Genomic DNA, 20001 nt, shown 5'->3' with positions numbered 1-20001 from the left:
GGCCACTTAGCAAGGTAGTGCAGGGACCAGGGATGGAGACTTCTTTTCCCTGCTCTAAACATTGACTCACGCTCCCTACTGACTTTCCTCATGAACCTCTTAATGTGAAAAAAGTGACCGTACCTTGGCGTTTCTAGTAGCCCCTTTGATAACTGCTGGGCACAGCGCACCTCTTCGGCTCAACAGAACCAGGCTGGCACGAGGGACCAGGGCTCTGCGGAGGCACAGAGATACACCTGCTCGGGAAACGTTGCCAGTTTGGGGCTCAGGTTGCAACGTAGCATCTTCTGCGTGTTACATGTATGCTCTTTTACAGCTCGCACCATGGTTCTCATTTTCTGCCAAAATCTCCAGGGTGATTCTCACGAGCTGTGAGGTGTCTGGGCTGGGGTTCACCACCTCAGAAAAAGCAATCCTTGCCGCACATTTTTTGTGTTCCTGGATACATATCTCCCAGCAAAACAAGACGTGGAAACACGATGAGAACCCTGTGGCTGTACTTCCTACCTAAGCACGTCTTTGCCTTCAGCATCATGGCATGAAAGAGCCTGCTAATGATTCTTAAATGTTCATTACTGTAGATCTTCTCCCAGAATATACTTCTCACCTTGAATGACCCATGTGTTGAATTTTAACTAAGGGAACCCATGATAGTAAGTCTGTCATGATGCTGGCTTTTTTTTCCTCTCCAACTCTTAAAAGCCTTTTATTACAGGACTGCTTAAGGCATTCTTCAATTAGCATGTGCTGTATTGTGGCTGGAACAGCTGTTTACCATTTAATAAAGCATGGCATAATTTATTTTCAGAGTCTAGCAACCGTCTTTGCTATTACACCAGGGGAGAAACACAGTAACTGCATTGTTCGCAGCGCTGATGAAAGAACTATATACTTTATTATATGACCTCATAGAACTATTAACTTACCCCCCACTTCTATTTCAATATGTATTTACCTGACAGTCTGTGCATTGATTTCTTACCCAGAGGTTCTACATTCTCAGTCACCTCTGGGGCAAAATGAAAAATGTCTATGTTTTATGTCCCTCACATTAGGCAGCTAATTATATATTTGTACCTTAATTTCTTTCCCTTCCCCCATCTCCAGGGGCAAACTCCATATGCACCACTTAGACCTTTTCTCCTTAGTCACTGGAGAAACAATAGAGTTGTTGGGAAACGGTAGGAGCTTGGCCACTGCTCATCAGGGGGCTTTCTGATCATTTAGGTCCTTTTCTTCGTAGACCCCTCCTTCTCTCTTGGGCTTTTTGTGTGGGGGATGAATCTGAAATGCACCTTAGAAGCATCTCTGTTGAGTTCTGTTTCCTCCGCAGCAATGGGGAGCTATATGCAGTTGTAGGGCAAGTGACAGACTCGCCACATTCATGTTGCAGGTGACACTGCTTCTCTCCTAGGAGGGACTGCAGGTCATCTGCACCACCTGACATCAGTTGCATGGTGTCACCATAAGGACGGATGGCTGCTGCATGGAGCACCATCCATGTGGCAGGCGAGCATGACTCTTCCGTTGGCACTGTAGTGAAGGTCATCCCTGAGGATCCCTCACCTCCAGCCCATTCCTGGCAATCTTGTCGAGGTATCGCTGAACCGTCTTTGAGATCATTCTTTCAGGTAAGAAGGCGGCAAATGGAACTCAGAGACGCTTTTTCACATCCAAAAGGAACAGGTACAGCCTTGAGTGATATCCGTATCATGCAGTACACGTCACAAAGCCCTAAACTAGCTTCCAGATCCGGAAACAGTGTACACGCATCTAAGTGGCGATGCAAGCGGTTAGTTAGCCAGGACGTAAACCTAATTAGCCCCAGTAGAGTGCTACACAGACATAGTCACAGCACTTAGCTGACCCTGAACTGTACCGTAATGCTGTGCCAGTTAGACCTACCCCCAAGCTGGGATTCATATATTGCATTCTTATTCTTATTTGAGTTGAGGCATTAAATTTGTTTTTAAGTTGCTCGAGTTTGACAATGAAAATATGTCAGCTGAGTATCTGCAAATTTTTAGATCCAGCCTGTGCATGTAGATGGATTTATATGCATGATTTAAAGTAAAGCATGTGTGGAAAGATGAAGTTTATATGGTTGCTTTGTAGAAATGGATGTAATATTGATGTTGACTTTACTGGTAGAAGTTTAAGGATGTCACGATGCATGAGTGGTGGTGCAAAGCAGAGCCCCGAGTACATTGGGAGGTCATATTTAACTTGAATTTATTTCTGCAGTATCAGGCATAGATCATTGTGCACTGTGCACAATCATCCTTGCTTTTCATCTGAGTCAATGGGAGTGGTTAAAGAAAATTTAAAATGATACAAAATTGTAACTTGATTAAATGCAGATAGTAAATTAGGCCAGAATACTCCTTAAAATTGAATTTTAGCTTTAAACTGAAAGTTTGATGATCTGACTGCATGACTGAAGGGACAGGGTAGCAGACTGTGACGTAAACGATGTAGCTATATTTGCTCCTAAGATGAACAAGAGTTTTTTAAAGTTGTATGATTTAGGCTTCAGAGTTAACACTCCATTGACCAAACAACAAAATTCCCACCTCCCAGAGCTTTTTCAGACTATAGTTGGTGGTAATACATCAATCATGTCTGGTCATGCTTCAAATTTTTCAAGCCAAAATTAAGGCTGGTAATACTTACTTGAAAAGAAAGCTTAGATTGTTTCACAGAACACAAACAACCTAATTAGGGAAGGATATAGAAGTAAATCTATATTTTGTTTTGGATGTCTGATTTTGAGGTGTTTGAAATGGAATTCATCCGTGTTAACTTTACATAAAGAACTCTTTCAGGCAGTCTGCAGAGAGAAGAAGGCTGGGTGTCATGAACTTCAGCAGGCTCAGGAGAGTTTGACAAATACTTTGCTCTACACAGACGGAACAAACTAAAGGTCTGCACTGAGGGGAACAGCTCAGCTATGTTAAATTGCAAGTCACAGTGATGAGGGCAATACATAAACCCTGGGCACAAAATGGCAAAAAAAGCCCCTGCATTCTCTGTTGGACTTCAGATTACATACAATTATTTTCTCCTACGATAATTGTATGCAGTGGAACAGTGTGGGAAATAGCAGCTTCACCTGAGGAGGTTTGCACACCCAGCCTTCAGCGTACAGATCATGCTGCAGATACACAAGTGCTAAATGTCACACACAGCCCAACCAAAGTCAGATGGGATTACTCACACACCCAGGTTAGCTAAACATGAAAGCAAAACACACTCAGACAAGTAGCATGTCGCTGTGCTACGAGGCTACAGCTATGCTTTACCATTGCACACCCATCTGCCCGCAGCCCAGCTACCAACTTAAATTATTAGTAGCAAAGGCCCTAGAGATGTACCACAGCTCACCCTCAGCAAAGGGGATCTGCATTTTCAGGTGGCACATGCTGGTTATCCTTACAAACAGTGTTATGAATATCAGCAAACTTCCAAAATCAAGTTAAATCTTCAGTGTCTGAGTTTGCTTTTAAAATAAAATGAAGGGTACTGAGGTGAAAAGGTTTCTCTGCTTTAGTTTGGCAAAACTAACCCTCTTTTTACCGCATTACCAAAGAAGGCAAACACTGAATCAGCCTTTGATTTTAGTAGACATTTAAGTACGCTTCAGCAATTGTGTGTGAATGCCTTCCTTAACATGCTTAAACTGACTGGACTGTTTTGTTTGTCTTCTCTTTTTCTTCATCTTTTTTTCGCAATCTAGAACTGGGGACAAGGTTTTAAGCTAATTTGGATAGGCATCTAAACCATGTTATCTAACTGCTCCCATGTTATGACACTTGCGTTTCTACATTTTCAAAAATAATTCAGCAGCCAGGGAGCTGAGCTCTCGTGGAAATCTGGCTGCCTCACCTGCAGCGGGGGAGTGTTGAAGGTTCAGTGCTTAGATCTGTTGAGCATCCTGATTCACAACTTCATTGCATTCCCTCTTTTGACACCCCGTTTTTGTCAATAAAAGACTTGGAAAGAGAGTGACTCAGAGAAGGCCATATAAGCAGCAACAGGAGACAATCCAGAACCATTTCAGAAGTCGCCATTTTCTCTTGCGTTCAGTTTGCTCCCCACCTTTTTCCTTTCTTTCTAAGGAGACTCCATTTTACTGGTCCCTGCTGATTACTAGACCAGAGTTAATTCAAGCAGAGTCACCAGGAGTCTTTTACTGGATATCGGTGAGTTCAGTCAGGAGGTCTGGGGATGAGCAGGGCGAATGGGTACTCTTTGCTCTCGTTTCTCCTGCACTTGCATGGTATTAACTTTGGTAGGCAAAGTGGGGCAGCTTCTTCTTTCCCCTTGTCTGGAAGCATGTTTCATTTTCAATGAGCATTTAGAAAGACGTTCCAGGGAATGGAGGATGGGTGGGAGTGAAATAAGTTTTCCAGGCATTCATAAAAATGCACGTGGGACAAATTTACTGGCTTCCTTTTCTCTATGATTTGACAGGGAGGATTTTCAAAAATATCTTGTGGGAAGTAAGAGAATACAGACTATTTAAAGCCAGTAGTACTTGTGTCCCTAAGTCACTTAGAAACATCTAAGAAATCTCCACCTAATAATCTAAATAATAGTCAGCATGTAAAAACCACATATTCTCTAAAACTGTGCTTTTCAACGTGCTTTGTAATCTAGATCCTTAGATAATTTTTTCTCTCTCTCTCATTAACTTTTAGATTCTTTTATGTGGTTTTATGCTTCTCCAAATAGCATCTTATGCTGTCTGAAATATTTGCTAAGGGCCAAATTCTGCCTTTCAATGCATACAGCTTGAATAGAAATCCTGAATAATACACAAAACTACTAGGAAAAAAAAGGTGATTGTCTATTTCAGTAAATGTCTGATTACATTTAAAACAGTGTGTATGTATTATTTTGATCCCTCATGCACTGTGAAAATGGAGGTTTGAAAGTAGCTTTTCAATTTTTTATAGCAACAGTATCTAGCAGTGATTTTACAATGTGAAGATTAGGTCTCACCTCCTTGTAACGAATAAATTGAGACCAAAATTAAGTGAGTTCCCAGGGTCACCCATTCAGTTAGTGGTGAAGGCAGGTTTAGAACTTGGCTTCCATATCTACTTTTTCCCTAATGAACCTAGTTAACCCAGTAGTGAGAATGAGGGGAAAAAATAATTCGAAACCATGTGAAACTATCCATAATTATTGCACCACAGGAGAAATTCCATTTAATGTCTGCTTTGTCATTCCTGAATCTCAAGATATTTTTTCTCCTTTGTTTTCCATTGTGCAAACAGACATTTTGTACTCCTACTGGAAACCCAGACATCTTATCCAAATCATGCAACATTTTAATATAAAATTAAAGGAGACAAAAGAGCGCTGTCGGTAGCACACCAATGGATCTTACAGAGGACAGTTGTCAAACAAGAACAGCAAAAAGAAGGAAGCTTGTAGGAGCAGCTGTAACCAACAACATTAAATCCTAAATCTTGTGAAAGTCCCGTGTCATTTGACAGGGAATTATGGCCCAAATCAGTTTCATCTTAGCGCGTATGTAGTTCTGCCTAATGGTGCAGTTGTGTGATGGGGCATTTCTAAGCTAATGATGAGAACCAGCTGCCCCCCTCCTTACTCAGGGCCTCACCCAAAATCTGTAGGAGTGGATGGAAATTGGTGTTAATGTGGTTACACTGGGTGCCTCTAGAAAGCACATGCCTCATAAGTATAGTGTAGTTTAGTCAATATCTCGGCACTTTTGCATATCTATCCATTCTTCCCTTCCTCTCTTTTTCTTGTCTTTCCCCTCCCAACTTTTTCCCTTTTCTCATCTCCCAGTACTTAGCCTTCACATTTCTGTTTAGTAAACCTACCAAAGTAGAATCAATAGCCTGGTGCTTAATCATACTTTTTGCTGCTCAAAATGTCAGGTTTGGGTTTGTTTGTAGAAGGGCTCCTGCATGTCTTTCATTTTTTAGCTCTGTGCAGGATGTTCTGTACCGGTCAAATCCATTAAGAATGAAAGCTTTTGCTGTGGCTGATTGGTCTAATCTCTGTTGTTGTAGATATGGTATAAATATAAAATTTCAGATGTTGGTTCAGAATATCAAGAGAAGAGATCCATCCTGGCGCTTCTAAATTTTCTCATCCTTTCTTCCTACATGAAAGGAAAGTAAGGAAGAATTTTCTAATTTGCTGAGCTAGGGCATAGTCTAACTACCTGTAGGTAGACGTGAAAGGGTGAGTTTAAGCATTCTCTTACCACACAGAAAATGGTAAATAGAGCAGAGAGTGGTACCAGGCCATCGTGAGTAACTATGTGGAAATGAAAACCTTGCTGCTTTTTCTGTAAAACACACAAAGCAAGACACCATAGGTCAGTGCACCAGCTCCAGCTAAGACCCTGACAGAAAACTATTTCTTCTCTCCACTAGTAAAATTCATACACTTTAGAAACTTGTTTGTGTAACAGGTTTGAAGAGGGAAGGACAACAAAATGGCATATGGAGAGTTGAGTGCACATACTCCTGTGCAAAGGAGTATATGAAGGTGGCTCCTGCCTGATCTCTTGATCCTTGGACAAAACTGAGGAGAAAGTCTAACAAATGCATCGTTTTGCAGTAAATTAGATCAGATTTCCGCATCTCCGCGCTCAGTCTGTGAGCTGACAGTTCAGTAAAATGTTCCCTTGTAAGGTTCGCCCTCTTAGGAAAAGGGGCAATAATTCATCATTAGAATTTCAGAGTCCAGGTGTAGATGAAAACTGATGGAGCCTCCAGCGAGGCAGGGAAAGTGCACAGAAGAAGAAAATTTTATCTGAAGCCTAATTCCCTGGTTACAGCAGAGAATAATTAAGATAATATTGCTTCAAGAGTTCTTTAATGATTAAAAATCACATATGCAGAATCCATAAATTGGAGGGCAACAAATTGGAAGGATACGGCGTCAGAGATCTGTTCTGCGCACGTTGTAGCGGGAAGCACACCGGTGGCACAACAGCAGCCCGGGCAGCCACGGGAGACCAGGCCCATTCCAAGGACTTTGTTTAGATGCAACAAATCATTTGTCTGTTATTAACCCAGAGCTTGTAATTATGCAGATTGCCATAGATTTTCCTGGGCATGGAAGTGAGATTGAGGGTTGTTCACACTATAGCAGGCAGCTCAGGGCTGGCCATGCATTACTGAACTTGCCACATTTATCATGTTGACTGATGGCAGCAGAAGCAGGTCTCAGGTCCCAGTGGTTAATGTAGTGGGTAATTAACTGTCATTTGCCTAGTAATAGGCTGATGATCAATGGTTTGTGTGGAAACAAATTCTAATCAGGTAGCTGATAAATGCTCAGGGAGCGAGAGCAATTGAAATTGGGGGAAACTATGTCCAGAATTTCAAAATGGCATTGTGGGGTTTTTATTATTATTATTAATGGGAGAAAACTATGTTCTTCATATAAACAGCTTTATCCAAAATTAAAAATAGCTAATATAAATCTCACACGTTTGTTTTGTATGTGGTGGGGAAGAGCTAACAGTGAGGAGGGCCTCCTTCCCTTTACGTAATTGAAAAATTTTAATATAGCTGGTGCTTAGCTGAAGCAGCTTCTGTGGGGGTCTCTTATTTCAGGACTGCAGAAATCTGCACATAGTAGACTCTGGTGCAGTAAATCTCCATCCTTTGCCGTGCTGAATGACAATCCCAAATTGTTCCACTGCCCTGCAACATGCAAACTGCAATTCTAGCTGTAACGGATTGCCACCTCCTCACGCACACAGACACACTCCTGCAAAGAGGATGATGCGGCTGAGGAAGGTGACACAGCCCGCTGCCCTAGCACCCTCTTCAGCAAGGGGCCTGAGCTGCCTCTCAAGCGCTCAGCTGCTGCGCCTAAACTACCTAAGCATTGAGGTGCTGTCTGATCCCTCCACACTGAGCTTGGAGGAGGTGGGACCATTCTCGTGTTTGTGGTCAAAAGTTGCTGTTGTAGAGCCTTAAAGTCTGACTTTCCGTTTACTGTAACCGTATAGAATAACAGTACTATGTAGCTACCGTCCTTACTCAGTACCATTCGCAGCCTGATCTGCTTTCCTCCTACAACTAAACTGCCATCATCTTCTCCATAGATGTGAGGGAAAACAGAGCAGGGCCTTTGGTCAGCGGGTTTATTTCCTAAGCCAGCCAACAACTGTGGAAGGTAACTAAGTCTTGTGTCCTTAGAGATGAGGAATGAAAGTCTGGGTGAGATTTAGATAACCTCAGTGAAACCCATGCATGATGGAGATAGACCTGGAGCAGAATGTTTTACAAAGGGAATATTTATAATTTGTTAAAATAATCTGTAATTTTAGTAATCAGACTTAACAGAACTGGAGGTTGACTTGAGTCATTCTGACAAGAGCTGATGAGTGTGGCCTTGTCCCAGCACTTCTCCCAGTGATCACGGTAACCAGCATCTCAGACAGGAGAAAAAGGGTCACAACTTTAAAAAAAAAACAGGCAGGCAGCACACCTTAAGTAGAAGCAGAACGCAAAAGGATTTGGAATTAAGTAGGCATGTTGGTAACCCATGGAATTCAGTAAAATGGAGGGATGTGATTAAAAAACTGCGTTCATTTTTATGTTACCAAACTGAATTTTCTACAGAGCACCTTTGAATTCATTAGTTTAGAACTGCTTTTAATTTGGTGTTTCCCTTGAGAGCCATTATATTTTTCTGCTGTCAGCCTGATGTTGAGGAAAAAAAGAAAACTGGCAGATGTGGCGTTTTCATCTAGTGTGCTTCATAGTTAAAAACAGCATTAACTGCTACGCACAAGCAGAACATTACTTTTAATAATCCATCACAACTATTAAGTAGTTTAAATAAACTTAGTTTCAAAGATTGCTGCCATGTAGAGCTAACGTATTTTCCCTTGTTCATTATAATCCTTCTGTGTTACAAAAGGATGCATATGTGTGATTTTTTCTTTTTTTTTTTTTTTGTAATACACCCACTTGAAAAGTATTGAAAAATCTTTAACAAAGAAAATTTTTAAAAAATGTTTATAGATGTCTGGCAAAAACAGCATTTCATATAGTTCTTACAGTATTTTATACTTCTACTCCTGATGTGACTATATATAGTTTACAGCCTCATTTACTTTAATGTGCTACCTGAATAACATAATCATAGCAATAACTATGGTATAGGGTTGTAAGGTGCATGAACCGCTAATGCTTTCTGACGATTTAAATGACTTGTTCATAAAATGTTCTTTTAATAATAGTGGTAAAGCTTTTAGCACTAGATGTCAAAAATGCGAAGAATATTGGCTTTTTCAAGTGTTATTTCTTTTCTAGCTAAAGTGTGTTTTAATAATAAATAGCACCAAAAGCCAAGGTTATGTGGCTCTCGTCTGTACGGCAGGATCCAAGCAGAAGACTCTTCCCGCGTATGCAAACAGCTTGACCTCTGTCTGCGCAGTTATGTAACATCCCTAATGTGTTTACTGTTTCTTTGTTTAGTTTAACAAGATGTTTCTTTTATCAAGAAAGGTCAGTATAACCTGCAGAAAAAAATAACATCACAATAGGTGCAATATTAGTCTGTCACTGCTTCATAAAGCTCTCTCCAGCAAAAAGGACTATGCCTTTGTATTGTAAATTGGGCAGGCTTGTACCACCAAAGACCAGCCTTTCCAAAAGGAGGTGTGCTGGGAAGTCAATCAAAGGCCAGGCAACTGTTGGGGGGATGGGGGGGGAGATAAAAAAAAGGAAGTGTGGTTTTCTTTTCAGTTAAGCATCTTCAGGAATATATTTCTTTCTGTATCTCCAGGTTATTCGGCGTTACAGGAAACTGTGCTGCCTGCAGTAAGCTCATACCTGCTTTTGAGATGGTGATGAGGGCAAAGGACAATGTTTATCACCTGGACTGTTTTGCATGTCAACTTTGTAATCAGAGGTAAGAGAATTTCTTGGGTCTGTTCCATAAGCTAAGTGCTAATTCGGCACCGGTGCGGGCATACATTCAAGTGAAGAGGAAACATCTACCAGTAGTGGAAACTCAAGGCTGGGCATGAGACCTGGATACTTTTCCTGGGATTGATACAGAACATCTTTCATGACCTTGGCCAGAAAACTTTTTGCGCCTCAAATCCTGCATCAATAAACAAGAATAATGTTACTTCCTCTCCTTCAAAAGGCTGTCTGTCAAGTTTAATTAATTAATATTTATAAAGAACTTTGAGATCCTTTTCTGCAGAATAGCATAGCTGTACCATTTGTCATTATTACATTAATTTCATTTTCATTCTTCTTTTCCATCATACATATTTCTTTTAAAGTACATGTTGTTTCTTCTTGTTGCCAGAACTGTAATCATTTAAATTTAAAAGATGTTGTTCCCGCCATTTTCTCTGTAGCAGCATTGGACTTCTTACACCATATTTTTATTTCCATATCCTAACTGTAGGTTGTAGAAATCCCAAGGACCGAAACCTGACACTCTGTTCTGAAGCATCACACATATGGTACAGTTACAGAACGAAAGTCAAAAATGGTAAAATTGTAACAACTGAATTTTTCGGAGGTGAATACAGCCGAACATATAGCAACTACATTCAGAGTGGTGGCCAAATCCTGTTAGAGATTTCACTAAGAGCTCTATTTCTGACTCCATGAGAGCTGCTAGCAGCTTTGCCAGTGACTTCTATGAGGTCTAGGAAGTGAGAGAACCAATTATGTCCGCTCTGTAATGTACCTACTATGGTTTTTTTCAGTTATTACATGATCTTATTTAGAGTTTTATAGCATTCATATTTTTTTACCTTTTCAGGTGGGAAGAAACGTGAGATGTACATTTCTAGGGAAGTCACCAAAAATTAGGAAGATAGTAGTCTTAACGCTCCAAAGTTAGATAGAGCTCTAAATAAGCTTTGCTAACTCACCTTGTCCTACAGTGTATTATTTTGTAACACTGTAGTCATTTAAAAATCAAACCTCCCTAAAGAACCATAAAATGTACAGCTGCTAATAAGTGTAGCACACTACAATTATGCTCTTTAAAAAAAGCCAAATTGACCTTTTTCATCATGTTGCATGGGAAATTAAAATACCAGGCAAGTAATAACCACTGCTTAAACTATATAATAATGCAAGGTAATTATAGGTTCTAATGCTATTTAAAGTCCTATATCAATTTTGTCTTGCCACAGAACTAAGAGGCTGTCTTCTGAGTAAGGCAGGCAGAGCCTCTGGTAGTACCCGCTTAAGACAGACACACACACACACTCCTAGGTTTCGTTTCTTAAACCCTTCACATCCCTGTTTTTTTCAAACCACGATTCTAGTATCATTATTAAAGTGCCTAATATATTTCTGTTGTTCGCTTCATTTATTACATGCCATAATGGGGCTGCATATCTTTAGTGTTGGTTATGCACAATTAGCACTTAGTTATTGTCTTGTCACTTCAGCCCATACAAGACAAACTTCTTTAATGTAAGAAGTCAGCTAATCTTCATCAGTCAAGCAAAGCAGACAATGTTTGTTACTCTGAGTGTAAAAGATTTTCATCATAGTTAGCACTCTTGGATCCGAGGAAGTGAACTTCCTTCTTCTTCCCCCCTAAAAGCAAAGCTGTTTTGATTATTTTTAATATTCCTCTTTTACCACCACAAGCATGAACTAATGTACAATTTTATTTTGCAGCTAACATACCTCATACTGTGCCCTAGGGCCTCTGATTCCCCTGGAAAAGTGCTGTTAGGTGCTTCTGAAGCAGCACTTTCCTGGGATATTTAATAATTCTTAACCTTGCCATTCCTGAGTCTTCAAGTCTCTTGTTTGATTTTTACTTTGCATGTAGTTTGGGCAAAGGGTTGCCAAAATAGTCTTACAGGAGTCTTAGGCTGGGAACAAAAGAATTTATTTACCTGAAATACAGTCTAGTTCATCTAGTCAAAACAGGGAGCAGTTGCAGAAGTTTCAGAGAATTTCAGAAATTCTCAAAAGTGGCCATAATCCCGATTACATTGCAATAGCCCTCATGTTGCCTAATAAAACAGACTTGCCTGTAGGGTACCTTTCTTCCACACAATTTGGGGCTAGTAGCACTCTGAAGAATTAATTTTGTCATTTTTTTTGTAATAAATTTTATTTCATGGATGCTCCAACTTAGCTTTTCTGTCGTTCCTATGGCAAAGCATCCCACTGACTATATTCTCTCATTAATAAATAGCTTTAAATCTTTTGTTTTTCATTACTTGTATAACAATAAAAGATAGAAATACTAGACACCTGGGCATCACCAGATTTGGAGGTTTTTTATATCAGCTATGAAACCTCTTTTTCTTTTCTTTTAAACGGAATAATCCTGTCAGACACCATGCCATTAATAATTTCTGTTGCCCTTCTCAGGATCCTTTTTTCTGCCTCTACTTAAGCTAATCAAAACCAAACAGCAGAATCTGAGTAAGGATGAGTTTATAAGATAGCAGTTTAATTTTCTTTCTTTATTCCATGCTGCCCCTTTGTATGGAAAATGATGTTCATGAGTTTTTTAGATCTGCTCTTCCCTTTTATTCCAGCCACTATCCCTAATGTGGTATTTATTTATTGAAGAGAATATTTTATTTACAAACGCATCAGAGATATCCAAAAATCACCAACAGAGGTAGCAAGACTCAACAGCTATTGCAAGACATGTATGGTTGACCTTATTCCCCACCTTCACATCCTCTTCCCCCATTAAATTTTAAATCCTTTTGGTCATTCTTCATACTGATGCAAGTACAACATAGCTGGAGTACTACCAGAAAGTATATAATATTTTCTGTTCGGTTCCATGTTTCAGACTTTCAGTTATCGTCTACCACTTAGGCTTTTTCCTAACAGAATATATGCAACATTCATGAGTAGACTAAAACATTTCTTCAGTTTGCATTACTTTGTCTTTGCAAACACTGAATTTCTTCCGATGTTTTGTGCCTGGTTGCACCTTCCACTGCCTTCTGCCTTTCAAGCTAGCTAATAATTATATTAACTTGCATCACATCGATCCTTGGGATAGCCCATTCTTCAGGCTTGCTATTGCATGGCCCTCATATTCCTGCCCTTTAAATAGTTGATCCTGGTCCAGGTGAGAGGGGCCTGCCCATTTTTGCCTAGTGCTTTTTGTGAAAGATTCAGTGATTTTTCTGCTTTTATGTACAACTTCACTGTTTGCTCTATTATTTTTGAGTATCTATAACTCACCATCCAGCTCAAGTCTCAGTGTGGATGGTAGTTAGACCCCCTTGATTTCAGGGGACTTTTGTCATAAACTGCATCTCTGAACTAACTCATAATGTGCCCGTCCCCTTTTATTGGCCTCCTGAAACCTAGATTTTCAGACTCAGAAGAAAAAACACATTGTCTCACATACTGTATTCTAGGAAGACAGACTGTAGACAAGACTAAAAGAGATCTCCTGAGCCACTGAGCCTAGTCTCCTGGTGTCAAATACGCACTGTCTCATATTTTCCCTTTCATAAAGTCATTCAGTTCTAGGATCTAATTGCTCCATCCAGCCAGTTTTTGACATATTTTTCCCATTTTTTCTTGATACTGATGTTTAAAGCTGTAAGGATTTTGTGAATATTAAGCTCTGCTCCTAGCCTAAAGGTTATAGCATCCCTTTATCTTTCATGTTTCTGTCCAGCTTACTCCTAATTTGAAGTTTTTCCATCTCCTAAATACCTGCAGAGCTTAGTGACAGTCGTCTTTAATGGTGTGAGTGCTCCCCTTTCTTCTCTGTAATTATATCAAACTTCTCCTCAGAAGCACTTCACCTCACATTGGCAGTAGCCCCAATATAGTTGATTTCTGCAGAAAATTTAAGGGGAAAAAAATGGAAACCACTGGAAAAACAAACTTGTAAACAGACACTGCCTTTCACACCTTGTCAGGTTGCATGTGTGTGACTAGCAAAATGGAGTGAAAAATCTTGCGAGTGGGGTCAGCTGTATCTTTGCTTGACACTTTTGACTATAGCGACGATCTCAGCCTGCCTTCGGCTTTCCCACTTTCCTGAGATTCAGTGTCCTTCCTTTCAATCTCTGTTGGCTGCTTTAGCAGCTTGTTCCATACTCCTGCAGTATTTTCTCCCTGCCGTCTGAAGTTAGCTCAGGGTATGGTTTAAAATCTCCATCTGCTATCACTGAGGGGTGTTTAAATCCACTGTTCTATCCTTCTATCCGAAACAGCCTTTATTTTAATGGGAACTGAACTGAAAATGGTTACATACTCATTCGAATCACTGTCCTGGTGTAGCTGTAAACACTTACCTCCAGTATAAACTGTAAAATGCCACACAATGCTGCCTTTGTTCTCTGTCAAGTGTGGGGGGAAGGCAATGCCAGGGACATCCTTATTTCAAACACCAACATTAGATTTTTGCATAAGTGGTCATTTTATAAATTCTGAAGACCCAAATACTGCTTATTTTCATTGAGTGTCTCTACATTTAGAGTAAAAGTAAATATATTTTCCATACCTGCTTTAAAAAAAATAATAAATGAAAAGCACAGCAAGTTGAGGTAGGTCGTTGTAAGTTGAACTAGAATTCCATGTGTATGTATACTACATTGTACTGGTAAAAACATACAAATCCAGGCACAGCTCCCATTTTCCAGCCTGTGATAATAAATGGACAGTTTGACAGAACCCTAGAATTAGTAAACTATAGGTGTGGACTGATGTACTGTGATGTAGAAAAGTGGCTTTGTTCTCTTAGTGGTGCATACAGATTAACATTAATTTGAGCTATACTGGAAAATCAAAGGAACTTCAAAAAAAAAAAAAAGGAAAGGACAAAGTTACATCACCGAGTGCACAAAGCAGAGTAGAAGGGTGTGGGTGGGGTAAGCCTGAGATTTCTTTATCCTAGAAGAAATCAATTAAATGTTTCCAGATTTTGTTTCTTTCTACAACAACAAAGATCTGACATAACCAGAGAAGGCACTTCACACACAGCCATCTTTGTTCACAGCAATATTTCTCTCGCTTTCTTAAGAAGTCTTCGGTACCTTGACACACATCCCGTACATCAGAAAAGATGACAGACAGCAGTGAGATCTCCTTAAATAACTGTTCTGAACAATGAAATAGCTGTTTCTCAAAATGGAAGTTTTATACGTCTTGTGATTAGTCTAGGCACACCTTCCCCTTCCAAACAAGGTGATAACAGAGGTCATTTTGTAATATAAATGGCCTTCCTTTTGCCTTTGTAAAATATGACAGGAGTTCTAGGATGTAGGTTAATTATAATGGTCATTCTACTAATGTCACAGTCGTGTCAAAAGTAGTATTATCAATTTATGGTGGTAAGTCCAATCTGGCATGTTAATGCAGCCTATTGTATATTTTTCCCCGTTCATCTCGCATGCCTATTAAATAAATTGGGTGAGGGTTTAAGGGAAAGCTGAAGACTACCATCTGCCTGCTAGAAGAGTAATAGTCTTGCCTCATTATATACTCCTAACTCAGTGGCGTCTCAATATGCTCCTTGACTCTGTTTGATATATGTGCCCAAATTGTACCCTGATTTACATCCTATGCCAATTCCATGAAAAAATCACTTCCCAGAGGTGGAAGGCTAGGCTTGAATTTACCCTTCCATTTTAAAGCTGAGGCAGGTTTAAATCCTAGAGTGTGCAAAACCAATCTGAAGTAATTGCAAGATTTAGCTCTTTGACTTCAGAAGAGGTTAAATCCGCTTTTGAGAGTCAAATAAGGTTGAAAGTGTGGACGGACAGAATTTGTCATATTTCAGCCATCTAATTGCCTGGTCTCATTGTGCTTAGGAGCTAGCATGCCACCTTTAAATGTTTTTCACTCAGTGCTTACCTCTTGTCACCTAATGAGTGCATAATTCACACATTTAATACCCAGGGGCACATACAAGCCTCACCATCAGTCTTTGCCAATGTGTTTCAGTCGCTGAACTTGCACAATACAAAAGCAGTTGCAGAATTTGGACCATAAGCATTGCAAGTAACAGGTTTCCCCTCAAGGCTCAAAGAATCACTCCCCAGCGTGCAAACGCAGCCCCAGATGAATCCAGAGGGTGTCTTAACACGCAGACAGACCCCCACCCCACAGGTTATCACACAGCCAAGCGTGTCTAGACAGGCCACTGGCAGCCTCTCCGCAAGACAGCTGTACACTTGGAAGGTAAATGATTTGTGGAACTGTGTATGTTTAAAGCCACTCATGCATAAAGCTGTCAAATGCCATGTAGACACAGGTAGAGCATTTCTGGCTCGACATATTAACATAGCAAAAGCAAAAAGCATTGACACTTTTTATTGGGAAAGGCATCCTGACTGCCTCGTGTAGCTGGTGTAGTTTAATTCAAACTGTGGCACTTCTCTGAGGGCTGAGAAACAAAATCCTTCAGCGGGATTTTGATGCGAGCAATATTGCAAGAAGTCATATGTGCAAGTATTGCTATGCAGGTGAATTGCACTTCAGCAGTGTATTTTTCATTTACTAAACATTTTAAAGAAATTAGTCGGCTAATTTCTGTATTACACTGGAACACAAGGGAATACGTAGCTGAATAACATTCACAGTTCAGAGTTAGTGCTTTCTGCCTGGTGAGCAGAGGTGGTGGTGTCTCCCACTGGTGCCTGACCCGCAGAGAGAACCACCCTGCTGAGCAGCAACCCTCTGATGTGGTGGGCATTGCTGGCCAGGCGTCTCCTGCTCAGTCCCCATCAGTAATCCTTGAGCCAACTGTAACGGAGTGACTTATTTGTCACGATGCTTAACTTCCCCTCCTTTAGCCCACATTAATCTGTATGTCCATTTAAGAGAAACTAGGAAGGACTTTTTTTCTTTTTTTAATATGACTTCTTCGGGGAAAACACTTTTACATATTAGCACTAATTAAGACTCCTTTACCTAGTCTGGTAAAATGCACAGAAGAATTTTTGTCAGCATTGTTGTCAATGGACAAAAATACAAAGGATGGAAATTAGAGAAACTGCCAAAGAACTTGTTTGCTGGAAGAATTCGGCATTCCAACACACCTACTCAAAATACTTTTGTGCTGTTAGTAGCCTAATATACCAGGATTGGGGTGGGAAGGATAGCAGGAACCTGTAAATTCTATAAAAGTGTCTTGACCATAAATAACTTAAAGATTTTGGGATCATTCCGTAATGTGTATTTTCAATCAGCAGCAGCAGCAGGCAGTAATCCTACAGGAAAAAAAAAAAAAAGAGGTCCACAAATAAACAAACCAATTTTCCTTTAAGAGCAGAGCTAATTCTTTTCAATCCACTTTTTTATTACACTATTTTCCCTCTATCTATTTAGCTAGCATAAGGATAAATTTCCAAAGCTACCCAGTTGGAAAATAAATGGGTTCACTCTTTGTCTAGCATTCCAATCTTCACAAATGTAAATCAGTCCAACTGCTACTCATTTAAACCTCCAACTCCACAAAACATTAAAGGACTGCTTTCAATACACAATTTAATCTGTGACAATTCACCAAGATTTCTGCTTGAACATCATTTGAAATTGACTATCTGATAAAGGGAGACCACTATCAGAGGTCAGGCGGGTCAACCTATGTCATTTACGTAGTTTTACCGGGTCAACTACAGCAGGCACCACTATTTGAAGGTTAAATTGTTACAATTAAATACATATACAGCTATTCCCATAGCTACTCTGTTGTTAAATCTACCGTAAACAACTCAAGCATTTATATCTGACCCTAATTGTGTCCAAGATGTCACCATTTGGAAATTATACAAAAAAGGACATTATAATCCGTTACACATTAAACAATACTTTATGTAGTGAGATCCATAATTAGCTGGTAGAAACTGGTTTCATTTATTCACATCAGTGTTAAGGGGTTCATTTAGGTTACTTTCTTTCATTTTAATTGGAATAATGTGAGTAGTGCCTCCCAATATATTTTATAGCTGGAGAGTTCGCTATAAACAAAGGCACGTAACCCTGCCAAGGCAGTCACTAGGGAAACTCTTTTTCTATGCATTGGCCCTATTCACTTGCTCCCTAAGTATCTTCAAGAAGATTGGCTTTGCCAGGGGGGAAGGGTTGAGCGGGGTGTCAGTGAAGAACCTTCTTAGATTCAAGCATGGTGCTTAGCTGGGAAATCCTACTTTACTCAAAGTTTGAAGCCAGCCAGCCAGAAGCATTAACATTATGTGATTTTCCTACTCATCAGAGAAAATCAAATGAAATATCCCAGCAGCATTTTGTAGCAATCAGATCATTCTGATGCACATAATAGCATAACAAGGTAGGTATACTGATACCAAAAGAGAGAGAGTAGTTAGCTGAGTAACTACATTTATAATCAACTCCTACACGGGGGGAGGGGGAAACCACAAAAGGTTTCTCTGCATACCTGCCTGCGTGTCTCTAGTTCACACCACATATGTAAAGTTGTGTGTATGCTAGAAAAGATTCTCAGCACCACCAGTTTAAATCAATTCTAGTAAAATATCCAAGTGGAATATAACAAGAAATTCTTACCACTACGCCTGCACAAGACAAACGTATCATATCTCAGATGAGCTTCCTACTGCATGAGATCACTTTGTTTTCCTTCTGATTTGCGTGAAAGCAGGACATTTACTTTTCACTCAACTCCTGGAATAGCCTGGAATATTTATTCTGTTTTATCTGTGTGCTAGTGACCTGATCCAAGGCTCCCACAGTCTTCAGTGGGCTTTGGATGAAATCTTTGGCCGGGGAAACGAGAGTGCTAGAGCGCACTAGATTTTGTTGGAAGCACACGATTAATTTTGATACCAGAGCAATTCCTCTGCTGGGCTTTCCCATATGTGCACACGCGTCTGCGTGCGCTGCGACAGACAGCAGAGGTGCGAGCTCTGCGGTCAATACAACAAAATCATGAACACTTGTACAACGCTTACATGTAAGATCGTATCACATCATTCATCCTGAAAGCTACTTTGTTTCGTCTTTATTGTAATTTCAGATTTTGCGTTGGAGACAAATTTTTCCTGAAGAACAACATGATTCTGTGCCAGACAGACTATGAGGAGGGTTTAATGAAAGAAGGTTATGCACCCCAGGTTCGCTGATCTGATGCCACATCATTAAGAATACAAAGCACTATGTTCTTTTATCTTTTTTGCTCAACATGTATATAAGAAATGACACAGGAACCTACTGAATAGCATAGATATAGGGAGACAGAATGGTTGCGTGAAATAAAAGGCGGACTGCATCTGTATGTAGTGAAAATTGCTCCAGTTCAGAGTTGAATGTTAATTAAAAAGGTACTGTACATACAGCTGGATTCTTTTTGCTTGCTCTTGGGGTTTTTGGTTTGTTTGGGTTTTTTTGTTTCTTTTTGTGTCATTTGGCATGAGACGTTTATTTTGGACTATTGTATATAATGTATTGTAATATTTGAAGCACAAATGTAATACAGTTTTATTGTGTTACCATTTGTGTTCCTGTTTGCTTCTTTGTATTGTTGCATTTAGTACAATCAGTGTCTAAACTTACTGTATATTTATGCTTTCTGTATCTACCAGCTATTTTAAATGAGCTGTATCTTTCTAGTAAAAAGCATTAAAGAGCAAATCCCAACCATTATGCTACACTTAGAGCTTAAGAATACTGTTTACATTAAAACTATTTAGAAAACTAATAACTCTAGCAGCACCTGCTGCTAACGATGCTATGGTTAAGGGTCTATCAGCACTTCTGTTATAAGCCTCTATTTTTCAGGGGTTAAACATCTGCTGTTTAATTGCATAGATTTTCCTCAAAGAGCACTTTTATTTTACTACAAAATTTTGAAAAACAAATCTGACCAGTTTGGGATATATTATAAAAGGTGCAAAAGTTAATGATCTTGGGTGCTGCTTTTGTGCCCCATAGGCATTCAAAATGCCTGGATTTGATTTTTAATTTAGCTGGAAATTAAGCCCTAATGCAAACCAGTGCCTCTGGGTATCTTATTTTATATATATATATA

At 39.8% G+C, this 20001-nt stretch overlaps 1 protein-coding gene across 14 annotated transcripts in view; it reads left to right on the top strand.

Moving 5' to 3' along the window:
* LMO3 (LIM domain only 3) overlaps positions 1 to 19623 on the top strand; it is a 59220-nt gene extending 39597 nt beyond the window's left edge. For 13 of the 14 annotated variants that reach the window (XM_064459343.1, XM_064459361.1, XM_064459290.1 and 10 more), the window contains 2 exons: positions 9799 to 9924; positions 18991 to 19623. In XM_064459343.1, coding sequence (XP_064315413.1) covers positions 9799 to 9924; positions 18991 to 19096 — 232 coding nt within the window. In that variant the 3' untranslated portion in view covers positions 19097 to 19623. Of the gene's footprint in view, positions 1 to 8107; positions 8179 to 9349; positions 9447 to 9798; positions 9925 to 18990 lie in introns of those variants that run through there. The other variant, XM_064459351.1, reaches the window with a different exon arrangement.
* Positions 19624 to 20001: the final 378 nt, after the last annotated feature.

The sequence above is a fragment of the Phalacrocorax carbo genome, chromosome 1 (genome assembly GCF_963921805.1).
Source record: "Phalacrocorax carbo chromosome 1, bPhaCar2.1, whole genome shotgun sequence".
In the NCBI taxonomy this organism is placed as follows: domain Eukaryota; kingdom Metazoa; phylum Chordata; class Aves; order Suliformes; family Phalacrocoracidae; genus Phalacrocorax; species Phalacrocorax carbo.
This window is presented reverse-complemented; position numbering and strand designations above follow the sequence as displayed.